Consider the following 20,152-nt stretch of genomic DNA (forward strand, 5'->3'; position numbering starts at 1 on the left):
TTTGTAGACCAGGCTGGCCTCGAACTCAGAAATCCGCCTGCCTCTGCCTCCCGAGTGCTGGGATTAAAGGCGTGCGCCACCACGCCCGGCTCTGTACTTTTAATTATATACATAGCCACCTCCTCTCTGCATTTTTAAAAACAAGTAGTGGATTCCATCTGTGGCCGATTTATAAAATCTTATTGTTGCTTTTGTTTAGTTTTTTAGATGGTCTCAGGTAGCCAGGCTGGCCTAAGCTTACTTTGTAGCCAAGGCTGGCCTTGACTCCCTGATTCTACAGCTTCTACCTCCCAAGTGCTGAAATAGAACCCAGGGCTTCATACAGGGAAGGCGAGCACTGTGCCACCTGACCTACAGCAGCCCTGGCTTATTCCTAGTAAAGCACCTAAAGAGTCTGTCCTTTCCTCCTGTGGTGTGCATTCCATACACCAGCTCGCTTACTGCACTGTAAAGAGTCTGTCCTTTCCTCCTGTGGTGTGCGTTCCATACACCGGCTCGCTTTACTGGACTGCCTCTTTTAATAAATTTCTCATTGTTACTCTTGAAATCAAGTGTTTAAGGTCTGTGGCTGATTCATGCGAAATTCAGTGGGTCTCTGTCCTGACAGATGCGCTTAGACTTGCTGAGGTAGCCTGTGTGCACAGGCCTCAGTGTCCCCATGCCATAGAGCTGCCCCTGAAATAACAGACACTGGCATCCATTCCAGAGGGTCACTTTGGAAACTCTAGTCAGATAGAAGGCATAGTTTTCGTTCACAAAAATTGTCCTTTTTTTTTCTTGCCAGCAGTTCTTAACATATAAATGTGTCCTCTGTACAAATGGTCATGTGTGGAAAGCCATCTTCAGACATGTGGAGACATTAGGAAGGAGATTCCCAGTTTCACTGCCAGGGCAGCACCCAGGGGAAAAAAATTGTTGGATCTTAAGTTTCGAGCTTGAATGAATTTTGTCTGAGACAATCCATTTGGGCCAAGAGTAGGAACCCACGCCTGTAATCTCACTACTTGGGGGAGGTAAGAGGATCGAAGCAAGTTCGAGGCCAGCCTAGGCTACATCAGGAGACGCTGTCTCAAAACAAAATGCCCCACAGCTGGAGCTCATGGAGGCACTTCCCCAACTGAAGCTCCTTTCTCTGTGATAACTCCAGCCTGTGTCAAGTTGACACACAAAACCAGCCAGTACACCATGCCTACATGACAAGCACACTATTGACTGAGCCATCTACCTATACTGTCAAGGGACTTGTGACATGGCTTGACAGGAAAAGACAGTTGCCACCAAGCCTAACTTAGATATGAGGGACCCATATGATGAAAGGAGACAGACGGCTCTCACACATTGTCATTGTCCTCTGACCATCACACACACTCAGGCACACACAGATTCCCATAAGCTGAGTAACTAAATATAATTTTAAAATTACATCTTAGGGTTGGAGAGATGGCTCAGAAGGTAAGATTTAGGGAAATATAAGTTTGAATTTCCAGAACCCATGTAAAGCCAAGCATGATGGCACATATCTAAAGTATTAGACTGACAGGACAGCCCCTAGAAGGCAGCAGCCAGCCAGACTGGTGGACAGAATGACGGACAACAGAGATTCTGTCTCAAACAAGGTGGAGGTGAGGGCTGCCACCAAAGCTATTCCTTCATCTCCATGGGGGCACGAATGTGTTGAACTCATACATGAACACGCACACATATAAATAGGTGTGCATCATACACGTACCATACACTTCCTCTACTCCCCCCAGGGCCAGTGGGATGCCTTAACAGATAAAGGTTTTTGCCATGCAAACTTGATCACCTGAGTCCTGTTTCCAGAACCCAGAGTAGAAGACGAGAAACCAATTTCCAAAAGTCCCTTAACCTCCAGATATGACCCAGCAAACTATTTAAACTACTAAACATGAATCAGGCTTACATGTGTAATTCTTACATAGCAACCTGGTTTCTGACTCTCAGCTGCCATTCCTCTGCACAGAGTTGGGGATTATTTTTCTTGAGGTTCTAGGAATTGAACCTGGGGGCCTTAACCATGCATGGCAGGCAATATCATTGACCAATGTCCTCAACCCTCTCTTACCTTTTTTTTTTTTTTTTTTTTTTTTGAGACAGGATTTCTCTGTATTGCCCTGGCTGCAGTCTGGCCTCAAACTCAGAAATCCACCTGCCTCTGCCTCCCGAGTTCTGGGACTAAAGGCGTGCGCCACCACGCCCGGCTTCTCACCTTTTATATAGAGACAGGATCACACTAAGTTGCTTTCCTACTAGTGTGACAGAGGACCATGACCAAGCAACTTAGAGAAGAGAGAGTTTACTAGGGCTGGCTCACAGTTCCAGAGACTTAGTCCATGGCCATCATGGTAGTGAGCATGGCAGCAGGCAGGCAGGTAGGCATGACATTGGAGCAGTAACTAGAACTTACATCTGATCCACAGGCACAAGGCTAGGGAGTCGGTGTTGGGTAGAAAGAGAGAGAAAACACTAACTGGGAATGACATGGGCTTTTTAAACCTCTCAGGTCAGAGCATCAAACGATACTTTTTTTTCTTTAAAGATTTGTTTATTTTATGTATGTGAGTACACTGTAGCTGCACAGATGGTTGTGAGCCTTCATGTGGTTGCTGGGATCCGAATCCAGGACCCCTGGAAGAGCAGTGAGCGCTCCCACCCACTGAGCCATCTCACCAGCCCCAAAGGATACTTTTAATGAGAACTTCTGGATCACTCTCAGATAGTTCAGCCCCTCCAGCATCTTCAAGCCGTGCTCTATGGTTATCCCTAGTGTGCTCTCTGACCAGTCCTTGTTCATTCATGGAGAATGGGAATAAAGACAAAGAGAAGCTCCACCCATCCCCTCTCCAGCATACTGCCCTTTAGCCAAGGGTTTCAGACCTTAGCTAGATCTATTCTTCTCAGTGTCGGCTACTTTTAGCTGTAAATATAAAAGTTCAGAAGGCTGGATTCAGTGTAATTATAGGCTTGCATTGCCTGCCTGCCTGCCTGCCTGCCTGGGTCTTTGTTCTGTCAACAAAGGTTGGCCTATAACTCACTATGTAGCCCAGGCTGGCCTTCAATTTGCTGCGATCCTCCTGCCTTAGCCTCCATAGTGCTGGGGTTAGAAGTGTGAGCCACCATGTCCAGGTAAAACCTTTTACTTTATTTATTGTGGGGTGGTTTGTTGTTGTTTCTGTGTTTTTTTGTTTTGTTTTGAAAACCATCTCTTTATGCAGCCTTGGCTGTCCTATACAGACCAAGCTGCCCTCAAAAAAACCAGAGATCTGTCTGAATACTGGGATCAAAAGTATACACTACCATACCCAGCTTAAAACCTTAATTACATATTGATAATAAATTATATTTTCTCCTATGCTTTAAGAATAAAATATTGGGCTGGAGAGAAGGCTCAGCAGTCAAGAGCACTGAGTACTCTTCCAGAGGTCCCGAGTTCAAATCTCAGCAACCACACAGTGGCTCACAACCACCTGTAATGGGAGCCAATGCCCTCTTCTGGTGTTCCAGAAGGCAATAAGAGTGTACTCATATACATAAAATAAATAAATAAATCTTTTTAAAAAGCTGTTCACTCCGCCATTCCTAGTAGGCACCTTTCAAGTAATCATGTGACTAGTTACTACAGTAACCAGATTCTCTCTTGGAGAGCAGAAAAAATATTCCATCATTTCAGGCAGTGTTGGTCTGAGTGGAAGAATTTGGAAAATAGCCAGTTATGGTGGATCACAGCTTTAATCTCAGCACTCAGACGGTAGGCAGGGGTGGGTCACTATGAGTTTGAGGCCAACCTGCTCTACATTGAGAATGCTAGGCCAACCCAGGCTACAAAATGAGACCCTGCCTTTGGAGAAGTGGGAAAGGATTTGGAAGTAGGATTCTTTATTTAGTTTTGAGTTCTTCATCCCTAATTTGTTAGATTAATGCAGCATTTATAGGGTTTTATGTGAAAGACCTGTCTCTGGGGTTTGTTTAAAATGGATACGTGGACCCTTTTCGGATTCTTATCCCTCACTTATAAAGTATCAAGAAGGTAGGTGGGAGCCTAAAGAAGTCTGATCCTGAGGTGGGGGCATCAGGAAGTACAGTTTGTAAAACAGAAACTTAGCAGTTTCAGGTTTCAGTCTGTTTCCCCCTCATTTCCTCATGGCTGATGGTGTGTCCCCGGTGATTGATCTGCAAGCATCCTAGGTACCCGGCTCATGCTGCTGGCTACTGGGCTGAGGGGCATTTACCTTTTGTCTTTTGAGTTCTCACTTATGTGTGTTGTGATTTGGCTGTGCCCTAAGTAAGCACAAGTGCATATTTCAGGTCTGTTTCAAACTGGGAGAGTAATTTTCCCCCTAGTGTTGAAGATTAAGCATATGCTCTGATAGAGCTATAGTCCTAGCCCCTGGGAGAGCCATTTTGATGATGTCTGACCTATAGTTGAACACTTAGGTTTTGGCCTTGTGAGGAAGTAAAACAAATAAAACATATGAACTCCTCTCTAAAGATTATATCTAATCAGAATGAATAACCTCACCTAAAGAAATGACTCAGAGGGGACATAGCAGCAGCAAAGTATAAGCATAAGAACGGCGATTAGCAGAATAGCGCACTTGAAGCTAGGTCCTGGGAGGACTTACCTTGATTGCAGTAGTACAAATTCCTTCCTTTTTGTGATTGGGGAATATTTTTCTTTTTCTTTCTTTCTTTCTTTCTTTCTTTCTTTCTTTCTTTCTTTCTTCTTCTTCTTTCTTCTTCTTCTTCTTCTTCTTCTTCATTTCTTTTCTTTTTTCTTTTGAGTGTTTTATTTTTCCCATTAATCCAGACATTCAGGTAAAGCCAACATTAAAAAGACCCTTTCATGCACAGCTAAGGCTAGGGTATGTATGTTCTCTCATATGACGTAGTGAGATCTGGGGATTGAACTCAGGTCATCAGGCTTAGCTACAGACCTCTGGTATGATCTGTTGCTCTCAGAAATGGAAAGTGAGAAGGAATTAGAGAAGAAAGCTCATTTATAACAACGAAGGGTGGAGACACAGCTCAGCAGTTGAGAGTGCTTTCTGCTCTTCCAGATGACTGACTGGGATTGGTCCCCAGCACCCATCAGGGCTCACTGCTTCCTGAAAGTCCAGCTTAGGGGAACCGACTTCTTCTAGCCTCTGTGGTCATACATGTGCATGAACACAAACCTTCATACAGACAGACACAGCACACAGAAATAAAAGAGCCGTGTGTGCTGGTTCATGCCTTTAGTTCCAGTACTCAAGAGACAGAAACAGGTATATCTTTGTGACTTTGAGGGCAGCCTGGTCTAAATAGTTCCAGAGGATGACCTGTATCAAAATTAATTAATCAGTTAATTGATTAAATTTAAAGAACTGTCTTTAGAATAATTTTAATCCTGGGGAAACTTTGGGTTTCCAAATAATATAATGTTTAAAAAAATATTTGTTGGGCTTCATTCTCTTGGAGAAGTTGTATACTGTATTTCTTTTATGAATATTAAAAAGCAGCACTAGAAGCCAGATGTGGTGGTACACACCTGTAATCTCACACACTCTGGGGAGGCAGAGTAGGTAGATCTCTGTGAGTTCAAGACCAACCAGGCCTATGTATGTGTTCCAAATCAGCCAGGGAAACACAGTGAGACTGTCTCCAAACCAACAAAAAACCCAGGGCTAGGGGCAGTGTTAGAGCTCAGGAATCCTAGCATTTTTTTCCCTGAGGCAGGAGGATCACCACTAATTTGAGATCAGCCTGGGCTACAGAGCCACTCACAAAACAGAAAGGTGGAGGGATGGAAGCAAGCTTGCTTCAGTTTGCTTGTTTCTTATGTCTGGTAAGTTGGCTTGAACGCTGTCTTCCCAATAGCCGGCTGTACCACCTCTTGTCCTTTTAGATCCATCTGTGAATTTGGTTTTCAGGAAAGATGGAGTCTTGCCATTCTTTCTATAAAATGTGCTCTCTTCAGAAAGGCTAGCTTATAAAATGTTCCTTAAACGGAGGCTGGCTCTGCCTCCTTGGGTGTCCTTTTTCTTTTTCTTATCTTTCTCTTATTCTGTACCTTTGCTTTCAAATACAATGTACTTGACCTAAGGTTTTATTTTGAAGCTCTTCTCTCTCTCTCTCTCTCTCTCTCTCTCTCTCTCTCTCTCTCTCTCTCCTTGTACTTGAAATACCAGTTTCAACTTTAAAAAGCACAGTCTTTTAATTAAAAACTATTAAATCTTACACAGAAATACCAGTTGCAACCCTTTTTTCTAGGAAAATACTTTCCTTAAATTCTGCTTTTTTTTCCTTTTTTTTTTTTCTTTTTGGGGGCTCCATGGTGCCAGATTAAGACAGTGGCGACTGCGCTAAAACATGGATAGATGCAAACATGTAGGGCGGTTACGGCTCGCCCAGGACCACTCCATCCTGAATCCCCAGAAGTGGTGCTGCCTGCAGTGCGCCACCACCGAGTCTGCGTGGGCCTGCCTCAAGTGCTCCCACGTGGCCTGCGGCCGCTACATTGAAGACCATGCACTAAAACACTTTGAAGAGACGGGACACCCGCTGGCCATGGAGGTCCGGGACCTCTACGTGTTCTGCTACCTGTGCAAGGACTATGTGCTCAATGACAACCCGGAGGGGGACCTGAAGTTGCTGAGAAGCTCCCTCCTGGCAGTTCGAGGCCAGAAGCAGGACCTGCTCGCGAGGCGTGGGCGGACGTTGCGGTCCACAGCTGCGGGCGAGGACGTGGTCCCGCCACAGCGCACTCCTCAGGGACAGCCGCAGATGCTCACCGCTCTGTGGTACCGGCGCCAGCGCCTGCTGGCCAAGACGCTGCGGCTCTGGTTCGAGAAGAGCTCCCGCGGCCGCGCGCAGCTGGAGCAGCGGCGGCAGGAGGAGGCGCTGGAGCGCAAGAAGGAGGCGGCGCGGCAGCGGCGCCGCGAGGTCAAGCGGCGGCTGCTGGAGGAGCTGGCCAGTGCGCCGCCGCGGAAGAGTGCGCGCCTACTCCTGCACGCTCCCGGGCCCGTGGCCGTGCGCCCTGCCACCCTCGCTACCTCCAGGCGCTTGTCCGCAGCTGCCCTCAATCCGCGCCGCCAGCCTGCGGTGGCCCCAGGTGTCACCGGCCTGCGCAACCTGGGGAACACCTGCTACATGAACTCCATCCTCCAAGTGCTCAGCCACCTCCAGAAGTTCCGGGAGTGTTTCCTGAACCTCGACCCTTCCACCTCCGAGCACCTGTTTCCCCAAGCAACCAACGGGAAGGCGCAGCTCTCTGGTAGGCCAGCCAGCAGCTCTGCCGCAGAGTTGTCAGTAAGGAGTGTCCGGGCCCAGGGCTACGAACCTCAGGGCCTCTGCTGGAGCAGCGGAGCCTCCATCAGCAGGAGCCTGGAGCTCATTCAGAACAAGGAACCCAGCTCAAAGCACATTTCCCTCTGCCACGAACTGCACACCCTCTTCCGAGTCATGTGGTCTGGGAAGTGGGCGCTGGTATCACCCTTTGCCATGCTTCACTCCGTGTGGAGCCTGATTCCAGCCTTCCGTGGCTACGACCAGCAGGATGCGCAGGAATTTCTCTGCGAACTGCTGCACAAGGTGCAGCAGGAACTTGAGTCTGAGGGTTCCACACGCAGGATCCTCATCCCATTCTCCCAGAGGAAGCTCACCAAACAGGTCTTAAAGGTGGTGAACACCATATTTCATGGGCAGCTGCTCAGTCAGGTAGGTGTGTGTCTGCCCGAAGCAAGGTGGGAAGCTTGGGTGGTAGTTTGGACTTCCATCCCTGGGCTAATTAAATATAGCCAGTGTTTTCTGTGACTCTGCAGTGTTTCAAGATGATTGCACCTGACACTGTGTACTGGTGGCCATGTAGGTGAACTTGGGTGTTCTTTCTGTCCAGATCTTTAATCAGTCCAGTTTCCAAAGTCCTTTGAAAGAGCCGTCTTTTTTACTTACAAGGAATAGTTAGGAGTATGCCAAAGACCCAAGCATACTGTCCATACAGACCACTGCCCATACCTCCCCCCACCACCACCAAATATGGTCTCCAGTAGCCCAGGATACTTTGAATTAATTGTGCAGCCAAGGATCTTCTGCTGCCACCTCTCAAGTGTCAGATTACAGACTCCATATCCCCACTGCCTTTCATTTTCAGGGTCTTTAGCAGGTCAAGACCTAAGCAGAGATTCCCAGGCCTTATAAAATTATGCGCAGAAAGAATTCTTATAGATTTTTTTTAAAAAAAAAAAAAATGAGAGCCGGGCGGTGGTGGTGCACGCCTTTAATCCCAGCACTCGGGAGGCAGAGGCAGGCGGATTTCTGAGTTTGAGGCCAGCCTGGTCTACAGAATTCCACGACAGCCAGGGCTATACAGAGAAACCCTGTCTCGAAAAAACAAAAACAAACAAAAAAGACAGGTAAAGCCTCGACAGTGAGTTGCGGAGGTTATGGCCTCAATTACTAAGGTCCTGAATGGACTGATGAGTAGGCTAGAGAAGGGAACCTAGGCCTCTCCCTCCTCGTCCTGCCTGTGAGTGGCACCTAGGACTACTGCAGTGGGAGAGGAGCTCTAAGCAGTGCTGTGAGGCTCTGCAGATGACACCACAGGAAACGGGAACTCGTCGTCACCATCTGTGTCCTCATGCCATCACCTGAGAGGCTGAGGCAGGAGGTGAGAGGTCAAGATCAGCTGGGCTCTGTAATGAGGTCCAGGCCAGGACAGAATACAGAGTGAGACTGGGAGGAAAGGAGAGGGAGGGGGGAAGGAGGGGGAAGGGAAAGAGGGAGGGGGAGGGAGGGAAGGAGGAGTAAATTTGCTGTGTGGAAGCACCAAGGGAAAGGGATGAATTTGAGAGCAAGCAAAGCAGAGAGTGGCCTGTTGGTTTTTTCTCAGCCCAGTTCCTTCAGTGCCTCAGAGGTAGCTTACCATCTCTACTGAGGCGGCATTCACTGGGAGAAGGCAGAGGATGCCTTGTGGTTCCTCAGTTACAGCTAGTTACAGCATGGTTAGAAATGCAAGCACACAGAATTTGTTCCAGTGCTTTTAAGTTCAAGTTCTTATTAAGCTTTTTGGGAGAAGCAGTTGATAAATTTATATATGTTCTATAAAACAAACAAAATTATATATGGGAAACGTAGAAACTACAATCTTCAAACCAATCTTGTCATTCCAGGTCACATGTGTATCATGCAATTATAAATCCAATACCATTGAGCCCTTTTGGGATCTGTCTCTGGAATTCCCTGAACGATACCACTGCATAGAAAAGGGGTTTGTCCCTTTGAATCAGACAGAGTGCCTGCTCACTGAGATGCTAGCCAAGTTCACCGAGACAGAGGCCCTGGAGGGGAGAATCTACGCTTGTGACCAGTGTAACAGTGAGTGCTGCACGAAGGGCAGGGGTGCAGGTGGAGCATGCTTGACCCTCCAGTCAACAGCGACCCTGACAGCACTAAGTGTTCTAAACCACCTTTTAAAGACCTTTTCCTCACAGCCTCTAAAGCAGCTAATACAGAGTTTACATTGTTATAGACAGACCTGGACCAGTGAGATGGCTCAATGGGAAAGGTGTTTGCCACATGAGCCTCGTGTCTTGAATTCAATCCTTAGAACCCACAAAAGGGTGGATGGAGATAACTGCCTGTCCTGGTAGCACACATACCCACACCTACATGCACATACTTCTCAGAGTACTAAAAATAATGCCTTCTGCTAGGCAGTGGTGGTGCACGCCTTTTATCCTAGCACTCAGAGAGCAGAAGCAGGCAGGTCTCTGAGTTCGAGGCCAGCCTGGTCTACAGAGCGAGTTCCAGGACAGCCAGGGCTACACAGAGAAACCCTGTCTTAAAAAACCAAAACCAAAACCAAACCAAAACAAGGTGCCTCCTTTGCCTCCTTCTGACTGGTCTCAGTTATGGGGAAGTGTGTGAAAGTGGTTGCTGAAACAGGGGCAGTGAGAACGGTAGTACTTAGCTTCCTAACGCTACACGGGCTCTAGGCTCACAATGCAGTCTCATGGTTCTTGTTTGATTTGAATTCCCATTGAGTGCTATAGGATGAGAAAGTAGCTTCTTATACTGAGTCCACAGATCTAAAGTCTGTTAAAACTCATACTAAAAGATAGGATAATAGGGCTAGAGAGACTTCTCAGTTGGTAAAGGGTTTGCTTTGCAAACAAAAGGGAAATGAGGTGAAGCCCCTAGCATAGGGAAAGAGGCAGGTGTGGCAGTGTGTGCCTCCAACCCCAGCCCTGAAGAAGTACATACATATGAATCCTGATGCTGGTCACCAGCCTAGCCTACTTAGCAAGTTGCAGACCAGTGAGACACCTTGTCTCAAATAACAAGAACAAACATGTATGTATGTCTGTGCACCATGTGCATGCCAGCTGTTACTAGCTGTGAGCTGCCATGTGGACCTTAGGAACCAAACTTAGGTTGTCTTGCAGGAGCAGCCAGTTCTCTGAATGCTGTGCAATGTCTCCAACCCTGGTGTCCAGATTTTATGACATATAAAGATTTACAAACAAAAAACACAAGGTTATGGGTTATGCAACAGCCTAGATAATCAGTTTAATACTATATAATAAGAGTTGGGAAAATACATTGGGGTTTGGGGGGGTGTTTTGGTTTGTGTGTTTTTTATTTTTGTTTCTTGTTTGCTTGCTTGTTTGTTTTGAGACAGGCTTTCTCTCTTACACTTCCCTGTCTATCCTGGAACTTGCTCTGTAGACTAGGTTGACCTCAAACTTACAGATCCACCTGTCTCTGCCTCTGCCTCCTGAGTGCTGGGATCAAAGGTGTGTGCCACCCCACTAGGCCAAAGCTTTTTACCTGTAAGGAACAGAAGGGCATTAACAACTTTGTATCATTCTTAGCTATGACAGATTAGGTAGGAAACACTCTTAGTTTTTCCAGAAGGTATCCTTTTCTGGTAGCTGGATGTGCCAATCAGTCAGGATTTCTCTATGCTGCTGCTAATGCAGGACAAAAGCTTCCAAGGGCAGGGACTGCGTTGATTTGGTGCTTATGAGCTTAAGGACCTCACTCTTCTTCCTCTCTGAATCTGACCTTAATTAAACAGAGACAACGGTCAGTCTCAACCGAATCCCTAATTCCTGTTTGTTGGTGACTTTCCTTTAGGGAAACAAAGCCAGTCTGCATTTTCGTCTTAGCTCGAATACTCCCTCTGCTGTGCATTGTGGCCATTGCAGCTTCCTATGCCGCGCTCCAGCCTTTTCAAGTCTGATGAATAGGAATAGACCAGGGCAGAGCCCTTCTTTGGATGCTTCTTTGCATGTCCCAAGTGTCATGACTGCACGGCTGGTCAAGGCTCTCCAGCAGCATACTCGCTTTGATGCAGTCTGTCCTGAACAGCTAAGCCTCCATGTCCTGTGGTCACAGTGCTGTTTTCACACGTGCTACAGACAGGACTTGGAATCAGATGCCATGCTTTCTTCTCTGAGCCCTCAGAGTGATGGTGTAGAGACAGGGGCACCAATGTTGTGTAGCCTCTGATGGATCAGGCGGTCTCACAGACATCTCTGACTGAGATTAAGAAAATGTGTTCCCACTGTCTATTTTCCAAGGATGTGAGGGTCCATTTCACTTACAAGTTGGTGGTTTAGAATCAAAATTAGAGTCTGCATTTATTCTTCTGGACTAGATGGACCTGGCTGCCTTCCCACCAAGTCTGTAAGAAATACAGTTCAGCCGAGGCAGTGGTGGCACACGCCTTTAATCCCAGTACTTAGGAGGCAGAAACCTAAGAAGATCCTAAGTCACTGGTCTACAGAGTGAGCTCCAGGACAGCCAGGGCTATACAGAGAAAGCCCTTCTCAAAAAAAACAAAACCCGTCGGGCAGTGGTGGCACACGCCTTTAATCCCAGCACTTGGAAGGCAGAGGTAGGTGGATATCTGAGTTCAAGGCCAGCCTGGTATACAGAGTGGGTTCCAGGACAGCCAAGGCTACAGAGAGAAACCCTGTCTCAAAAAAAAAAAAAAAACAAAAACAAAAACAAAAAACCAGAACCCAACCAAACCAAACAACACCTGCCCCCCAAAAGAAGTACATTTGGGAAACCATGACATAAAAGCCCAGAACTACTGTCCTAGTCTGCTCTCTGTTGCTGTGATAAACATTGACCAAAAGCAACATGAGGAAAGGGTTTAAACTTAAAGGTTATATATAGTGCATCATAAAGGGAAGTCAGGGAAGGAAGTCAGGGTCCAAGCTTAAAGCAGAAACCATGGAGGAAAGCTAGTTATCATGGGCTTGCTTCCAGGCTCACATCAGCACCGTCTATACCACCTCGGCCCAGTTGCCATAGGTAGTGCAGCCACAGTGGGTCAAGCCCTCCCATATCAGTCAACAACCAGGGAATTGCGACATGGCCCCAGGCCATCCTATGTAGCAGTTCCTCTTCCCTCTTCCAAGCATCGCTACTGCTAGAGTTCATGTTTAAATATTTGTGTATACTGTAAGCAAAACATGCTGGAAAAAATCTGCTGTAATATTCTGTGCCTTATTAATCATAATTTATTATTTTTTTCCTAAGCCTCAAATATATGTAACATTCAAAAATATATCTCTTACTGAGGGAGCTGAGCCTCAGAGTTTTGAATAACATATTCATTTGGCATATAGACAGGTTTAAGCAGGAAGTGTGACTAGGACTAACTTGTGTAAAGAAAACCCTTTTAGACTTACAGTTCATAGTAATTTAAATGATAGGAATGTAAAAGCATAGAACATGCCCACTTTCTTTGTCTTATATTTCCAAACATTGAAACATATAAGCAAACAATGAAAATTCAACCAAAACCCCTTGTTTGGAGTGAAGCTAGAAAGCTGTTAATGATGTACAGACTGCGTCAGGTCCTCCGGGCACACCGTAAAGAGTCAGGTGTATTCAGTGCAGTGTGTACACTGTGGTAGCAGCCACTTATATATTCTATTAAAAAGCCATGGTACCTAGAATGCACCATCCTGAAGTCACACCACTTCTGGAAGCTGCTGGTGGCAAAAATTTGAACTCAGATGGATCAGAATCAGGTTTAGCTGCTGGTCAGAGCCCAATAACAGTGACTGTCATATAAAGAAGTCTGGAGGACACCCCAAGGCTAGCATGTGACTACATGGTCATCAAGGAATTGCAGGCTCCTTTCTCAGAGTTTCCTCAGGGTTCCATTACTCCTTTCCCTTAGGCACTGCATTCAGGCTGTGAAGCTGGGAAATGCAGACATGTTTAAGATGTGTCATATTAGCACCTTAGATAAAACCCAGGTCCAATTTTTGGTGGATGATGCTCCTCACTGCCTATGTCTTATACCTTTCCAAACCATGTAGGCAAACGACGAAAGTCCAACCCCAAACCCCTTGTTCTGAGTGAAGCTAGGAAGCAGTTAATGATCTACAGACTACCTCAGGTCCTCCGGCTACACCTTAAAAGATTCAGGTGAGCTTTGGGATAGCTGCCTCAAAGGCTGGGGAAGTCAGCTGTCTGTTTTTGACATGGGGAAAAAAGATGTTTGTGTGGGGCTTTGCACTTACCATGGAGAGTCACTCTCGTCCAGTAAGACAAGCTGATGTTAGAACAGCAGCCTGGGCTTCAGCTCTCGCACCATTTCTTTTCTATCATACACCTACTTTTACTGTCTGACAGACCCTCCTCACCTTGTGTGGACTATGCGAATTCACCCTAAGGAGGAAGTATAAAATCACCAGTGAAAGGGGCAGGCAGTAGACTCTACAGACTATACAGTCGGATTTTTTTTTTTTCTTTTTTTGAGGGTGGTGGTGGTTCAAGACAGGGTTTCTCTTTCTCTGGCCCCACTGGCAGCCCAGGGCCCTCTTGTGGTCTGTGCAGTACTTCAGGGGATGCCTTGACTGTCCTGGAATTTGCTCTACAGAACCTGCTGTCCTCAAACTCAAGAGATGTACCTGCCTCTGCCTCCTGAGTGCTGGGATTAAAGGCACTTGCCACCACAGCCAGGCTCTAAACTGCCTCTCTAAGGATTTGTAGGTTCGGATACTCCATGGAGCTGTCATAGCAGATATCCACACGAATTGTGATTAGTAGGGGGCAGAAGCAAAAACAGAAGCTGTTTTCTCACCTCCCTTGTTTAACTATCTGTCACCAGTCTTTGCTAATAAAAGTCCTTTCCATGTTGTAGGTGGTCTGGCCGTAACCATCGTGAGAAGATTGGGGTCCATGTCATCTTTGACCAGGTATTAACCATGGAACCTTACTGCTGCAGGGACATGCTCTCCTCTCTTGACAAAGAGACCTTTGCCTATGATCTCTCCGCAGTGGTCATGCATCACGGGAAAGGGTTTGGCTCAGGACACTACACAGCCTATTGCTACAACACAGAGGGAGGTGCGTGTGCTTTACCCTGTGCGGTCGGGGACAAGGAAAAGGGTTGGTTCCTTCACACCTTATTGCTTTCCATGACTTCCATCCCCTGGGTCAGCTAGGGACAAATTACATACATTAACACTCAATGGGAAGCATTGTGGAGGTTAAGAGTTTAGTAAGGATATAGGCTATGCTAGGAATGAACAGAACTACCCATATGAAAGCACTTAGATCCAGTGCTGTATCTGTCATTCCTAGTACTTCCTATTGATGGGATTGCTATGGCTATAGTAATGATAATTCTGCTGACTTCAGCTTCCTTCTCAGTCATGCAGAAATGATGGGACTTCATGGAGATAGATGTGCTACAACTCAGGTATCTCATCTCTGAGGACACTGAGGGCACTCCGTGTGTCCTCACTAGCTCCCTACCCTTGAGGGAGCCAACCTTCCCCAGGGCAGTCTCCAGCTGCTGCACTAACATGGCTTGGAAGCAGGTTCTCAGCAGCCCAAGCGTACAGACAGGACTGCTGCTGAGCCCTCTGCTTAATCTCTCCCTCTCCCTCAGCTGAGCCCTCACTGGCCTGCCTGCCTGCCTGCCTGCCTGCCTCTGTGGAGGCTGTATAGACAACACAAGAGCATAAAGGAAGACAAAACTTGCTCAGTCAATACTGCAGGCAGGCATCTTTGTGATGGTGTAGAGGGGATGAAAGCCAGTGGTTCCAGGGAGCCTGCTGTTATCCCCGTGCCCCTCCCCCCCCCTGCCGCCCCATCCCCATAATCAGAAGGCAGCTCTGTTCCCCCACTGCTCTCTCCTCATTTCCTGGCTGCAGCTGTCTGAAAATGGAAACTAGGTTGTCATTTTCTCTCTCTCTCCTTTGACTTCCTAGGTTTTTGGGTCCACTGCAATGACTCAAAGCTGGATGTATGCAGTGTCGAGGAAGTGTGCAAAACCCAGGCCTACATTCTTTTTTACACTCGAAGAACAGTTCAGGGCAGCGCAAAACTCTCAGAACCCCATCTCCAAGCTCAGGTGCACTCCAGCAGGAAGGACGAACGCAGAACATACACATTGCCCTGACTGGGAGGCAAGCATCAAAACGGCCTCCAGGTCTCCTCTTGGGCTTGCCAGTAACAGATCCCTGGGTTTGCCTCACTGGTCTAGGGGAGACAATGCCCTATGATCCCTGCTCTGTCAAAAAATTGGTAGTCACTTTCTTGTGAAACCATGCAAATCCCCTCCTTTCATAAAAACACTATAAAGGAGCAGCTTCTATGAAGATTCTTTTGTCAGTTGCTTCTGGATAACAGGGATCTGGGTAGAGGAGACAGGGTAAGTCATCAGCCAACCAGGAGAGCAAGTATGTCTGTCTCTGTTGTGAGTCCCCTACTAATGAGGCCCTTCCCAAAGCACTGCACAGAGTACATGAGGCCCTGGGCTGACAGCTGGCGGGAAAGACTGGTTCCGACTCAGGTGAAGTCACAGGAGTTACTCACACTAAGAAGGTAATATACCATCCAGGGGCAGAGCTTGCAGACTTTCTCTTTTAGGAGAGAGCAGCTGAAGGGTGAGGGGCAAGGAGCAGACTTCCTCCATGTCAATGGGAAGGCTGTCTGTCATGGCTCAGCTTCTCCTGAACTGCTGTCACCTCGTCACTCCACACAGCGAGGCCGAGGCTTGAGCCACTCCTTCCTTCAGAAGAGGCAGTCAGAAGGACACAGACCTGTGTGTGCATGGTCTACGCGTGTTATGCCGTGGACACTCCTGACTTCCCCAATCCTGTAGCAAGGCCTGGGCTCAAAGTCATGGTTTGGTTTAGATTGGTTTTTGGATCAGTTGTCAGAAGCCTTCTCAGAATGCAGTGAAGATGAGCTGAGCTTGTCTGAATGCCTGCTGTCCCTAAGGCTGCCCCTAAGGTCCCTCCCACCTGTGTGGCATGAAGCTTCGTTCCTGCCCCTAGAACATCAGTGCCCACAGGCTCCGGGAGCTTTTACTGCCCTAGTGTGTGAGCAGTGCTTAGGGACTGACCCTTGCCTGCTGTATCCCAGTGCTGCTTTGTCCGTGAGGAATAGAGCAAGACTCGTCTCTTACTCTGGTATTAGTGAAAACACATCTCTAAAATTGACTCCATCTCTATGGGATCCGGGTGCTCAGGGCCTTCCTCCCTCTCAGGCACAGTAAGCTGCTTTCTCTTTGCAGTGGCTACTGCAGTGCCCGCCCCACAGCCTCCACATGAATGCTCTCTTTTGGTTAAGTAGCTCAGGCAGAGCAGTTATCACTCCATGGGGGGAGGTGACAGAGGCATGGCCACACTTCAGGCACATCTGGTATTTACTGCTGTTCTGCTTTGAGGTGAGCTCTCAGTGGGCCTGCCAGACATCAGACATGGAAGAAATCAGACAGAGTGGCTCATCCTGATAGGGACGACATGCTGGATTCAAACAACACTGTGAGGTTTCTGTAATATTTAGCTTTTCTTTGGAAGCGATACCGTAAGGCATTTTTGTGCTGTTTGGTTTTTACTGTCTGGCAGGCTTTTCTGTGAGCTTTGCTCAGGCAGCTCCTCTCGTGGACACTGTTGTAAGGTGTTCCATTTGGCCACACTGCCTGAGGTTCTGACGTAAAGCTGTACCCCTTCAGGGAGGCCAGCACTTGTTAGGCTGAGGCAGGAGGATCATGAGTTTGAAGCTACATTGTAAGGCCCTGTTTGAAAAACAAAACCAGCAAACTAGTGAAAAGGGAAGACTGGATTGCACCTCACCTGAAACCCTGTGTAGAGAACTTGCTTGCAGGCAGAGAATACAGATCTGCCTGTCTAGAGGGGAAACACATTAATCACTGTAAACACCTACAGGAACATTAAAGGATTCTTATCCAACTGTTAAGAAGAGTTTTATAGCAGCTATCAGCAGGACTGGTAAGCAGATTAGGGACTTAATAAAACAAATGCTTAACTGACCTGAACACCTACATATGAGATTAGTAAAATCACTTAGTCAGAAGTGAAACCAACTGTCCCCACTGAGCCACCCACATGAAGGTGCCACTGCAACCACAGATGACACCTCAGCTCCAGAAGCAGCAGCTCAGAGTTAGGGGTGTGGTGCTTACGGAGAGCTCAGCTGCAGAAGAGCTGTGCAGGGTAGGGCAGGGCTGCTGCGGTGCCTACGTAGCCAAAGCAGAGTGCTGTGTCAGATGCATCACAGTGAAACATCCTAAAAACAAAGGACAGACAGACCCTGACTAGCTGACTCCAGGACATACCCCCAGTGCTGCTCTCCCGGCTGCAGTCTCCTCCTGAACCCTGTGATTGGCTGGTGTGTTTACTTACTGCTGTAACCAGCCAAGATAAATACACCCCAGCCCTCAAAAATGACTTCTTACCTCAGTCTAGCCTGGCCCTCATGCTTGTGGTCGCCTCTAAGAGCAGCATCCATTATTAGTGCAAAACCAGCAGGGATACCCTTGGCACCAGGAACTGTAGCTCTCATCCCATGGCAGGTAGAGCTCTTGCCAGCTTTAACCCAGCCCCTCTGGCTGAGATGGGAGGGCAATGCCACATAGTGAAGAACTTTTAGATGTCTCTTATAACGTCAAGAATAAGACTGGAAACTGTAGAAGAGTTAATGTGTCCTATGGACTCAATAGCAGAGTTTATTTTTGTTCACAGTGGCAAGGCCTCTCGAGTCCATGATTGTATGAGGTCCCTGCTCTGGCTATGCCTTCAGCTCCATCCACATTCAGGGGAAGAACCAATGAGGTGGACTGGCCGGCAGTGCCCGAGTAAGCCGAGAGGTCCATGGTGAAGAAGGAAAACTTGGGGGACGGGGGGTGGGAGGATATCTGATATTTGTTTTACTGATAAAGCTTTGTGAACTAATTTTCTACAATTCATAAAATTTGGTGCCTTGTACTTGATTGTGGTTTGCATGAGAGTTAAGGGGAGGGCTCCTTTTCGTTATGTCAAGTGGCCGATGGGTCTGTAGTGTTTAAAGGATACATGCTATCAGATTTTTAGAGCATTCCTTTCTTTGTCTTATTACGAATGTAAATTGTTCTTACCAGCAAGTTCTAGAGTTTTAATGTCCAAACTGTATTTGTAATCAATCATTCATCAAATGTCTGACTACTACCACTGTTGTTCACTGCCTTTTGTTCATGCTGAACATTGATGCTGGCCTTTTCTGGAGGGTGACCCTTTCTTGAATGTCTATCACATCCTATGTGGGGTTGCAGTTTATGTGAGCAAGGGTTTCCGGTTAGTTGGGAGAGCACAAATGATGAGAAAAGGCTTTCTCTAAATCACGATGGAGCTAGGTGACCAAGGGCAGTAGAGTCTGCGTGAACCATCAGGAAGCAGTGTCACAGCAATGCCCACATGTGAACCTTCAGACTGTAAGACAAGCCACTGTGTACTATGCAGTGAATCATGGAGAAATGACCCGTCTCCACCATCCTCAACACTTCCCGAGCAGATGACAACCTGGACAGCGCTGACTGGCTGAGGAAGGTAGTGAGATTCAAGTGTGTTCCGTCAGGGCCAGTCCCAGCCAGTTCTTTCACTCCAAGCTTGAAGTTTCTATTAAACTTGTGAAACTTCACCAAGTGTTCATGAATTTACCATGCAAAGCATACGCGGTAACTGGGTCCCTCAGCTTCGTTCCTAGAGTAATTAGATGAAGAGTTTTATCTTTGGGGTGAAATTTTCTAGGGTCACTTGATTTTTGTCAGCTAAATGTGGGTCTTTTTTGTCAATACTAAAACTGAAAAGCACCTTCTCAGAACTGTGAGCCTCGCCTCCCTTCTACATTCCTCTCTGCTCTCCATCCAGGTCTGTCACTGTAACTATGATGTACCTGTCAACCCGTGCTCCACTCTAACTACACCAAGGCTCAGTAGCTATGAATCCAGGCAGGTCACTTTGTGAGACCTGCCCATGCTTAAGTTGGCATCTTTCACTTAAAAATACAACTAGCAGCTCGGGAAATGGCTCATTGCTAGAGCACTTAGCACTTGAGGCCCTGGGTTTCACCCAGCTCCACTAAGCCAGCTTAAATGAAGCTGCCCAGCCAGCACTATGGCTTCAAAGAACAACAGTAGAGTTACTTGGAATTAAACCTTAGATTCTCAATGAAACTTCAATTAAGCTCTGAAAGCTGTCATGTCTTAAGTTTTTGTCTCATCTGGCTTTTAACTTAAATCTTGTCATTAACTGCTCAATTATGGGATCATAGCACACTTTAAGGTTTTATTCCTCCAGAAATCAGGTTGCTCTTTCCTAGTGTAGCCAAAGTCGTGTGGGTTCTAAGTCTAACACACTGCTCTCAAGGCTGCTTCCAGGTCACCTTTTGGGGCTCTGCAAGTAATGGCTTCAAACCGAAGCTTTGTCCTCGAGTTCATACTCATGACCCTGGCTCCCCAGCCCGTTTTTTTTTTTTTTTTAAAGGAAGTCTCAATGTGTAGCCCTGGCTAACCTGGAACTCACTATGTAGGACAGGCTGGCCTTAGAGATACATAGCCTCTGGGATTAAGTGTGTGCCACCAGGCCTCCAGCCTGCCTCTTCAGAGTATCTGTAATCCCGGGGTAAATTCTAGGCCTGAGTTCCCTCATAGGGTGTTTCTCCTAACCATCCCCACACAGGTCCTACCTGCTAAAGATTCACAAGAGAATGGCAACCCCCGTCCTATGCATGGCTAGGCATGTAGCTCAGTAGGGTGCTTGCCTAGCAAGCATAAAGCCCAGAGTCTGATGCTAACACCACATAAAACCAGGCATAGTAAAGCCCTGAATCCTAA

At 47.1% G+C, this 20,152-nt stretch overlaps 1 protein-coding gene across 4 annotated transcripts in view; it reads left to right on the forward strand.

Moving 5' to 3' along the window:
• The window catches only part of Usp49 (ubiquitin specific peptidase 49), a 60,335-nt gene extending 40,559 nt beyond the window's left edge, over positions 1–19,776 (forward strand). For 2 of the 4 annotated variants that reach the window (XM_021186166.2, XM_029471136.1), the window contains 6 exons: positions 6,342–7,716; positions 9,168–9,372; positions 13,344–13,452; positions 14,171–14,225; positions 14,308–14,376; positions 15,246–19,776. In XM_021186166.2, the coding sequence (XP_021041825.1) occupies positions 6,370–7,716; positions 9,168–9,372; positions 13,344–13,452; positions 14,171–14,225; positions 14,308–14,376; positions 15,246–15,539 (2,079 nt within the window). In that variant the 5' untranslated portion in view covers positions 6,342–6,369 and the 3' untranslated portion in view covers positions 15,540–19,776. Of the gene's footprint in view, positions 1–3,114; positions 3,148–6,341; positions 7,717–9,167; positions 9,373–13,343; positions 13,453–14,170; positions 14,377–15,245 lie in introns of those variants that run through there. The other 2 variants (XM_021186167.2, XM_021186169.2) reach the window with 2 other exon arrangements.
• The last annotated feature ends 376 nt before the right edge of the window (positions 19,777–20,152 follow it).

The sequence above is a fragment of the Mus caroli genome, chromosome 17 (assembly GCF_900094665.2).
Source record: "Mus caroli chromosome 17, CAROLI_EIJ_v1.1, whole genome shotgun sequence".
In the NCBI taxonomy this organism is placed as follows: Eukaryota; Metazoa; Chordata; class Mammalia; order Rodentia; family Muridae; genus Mus; species Mus caroli.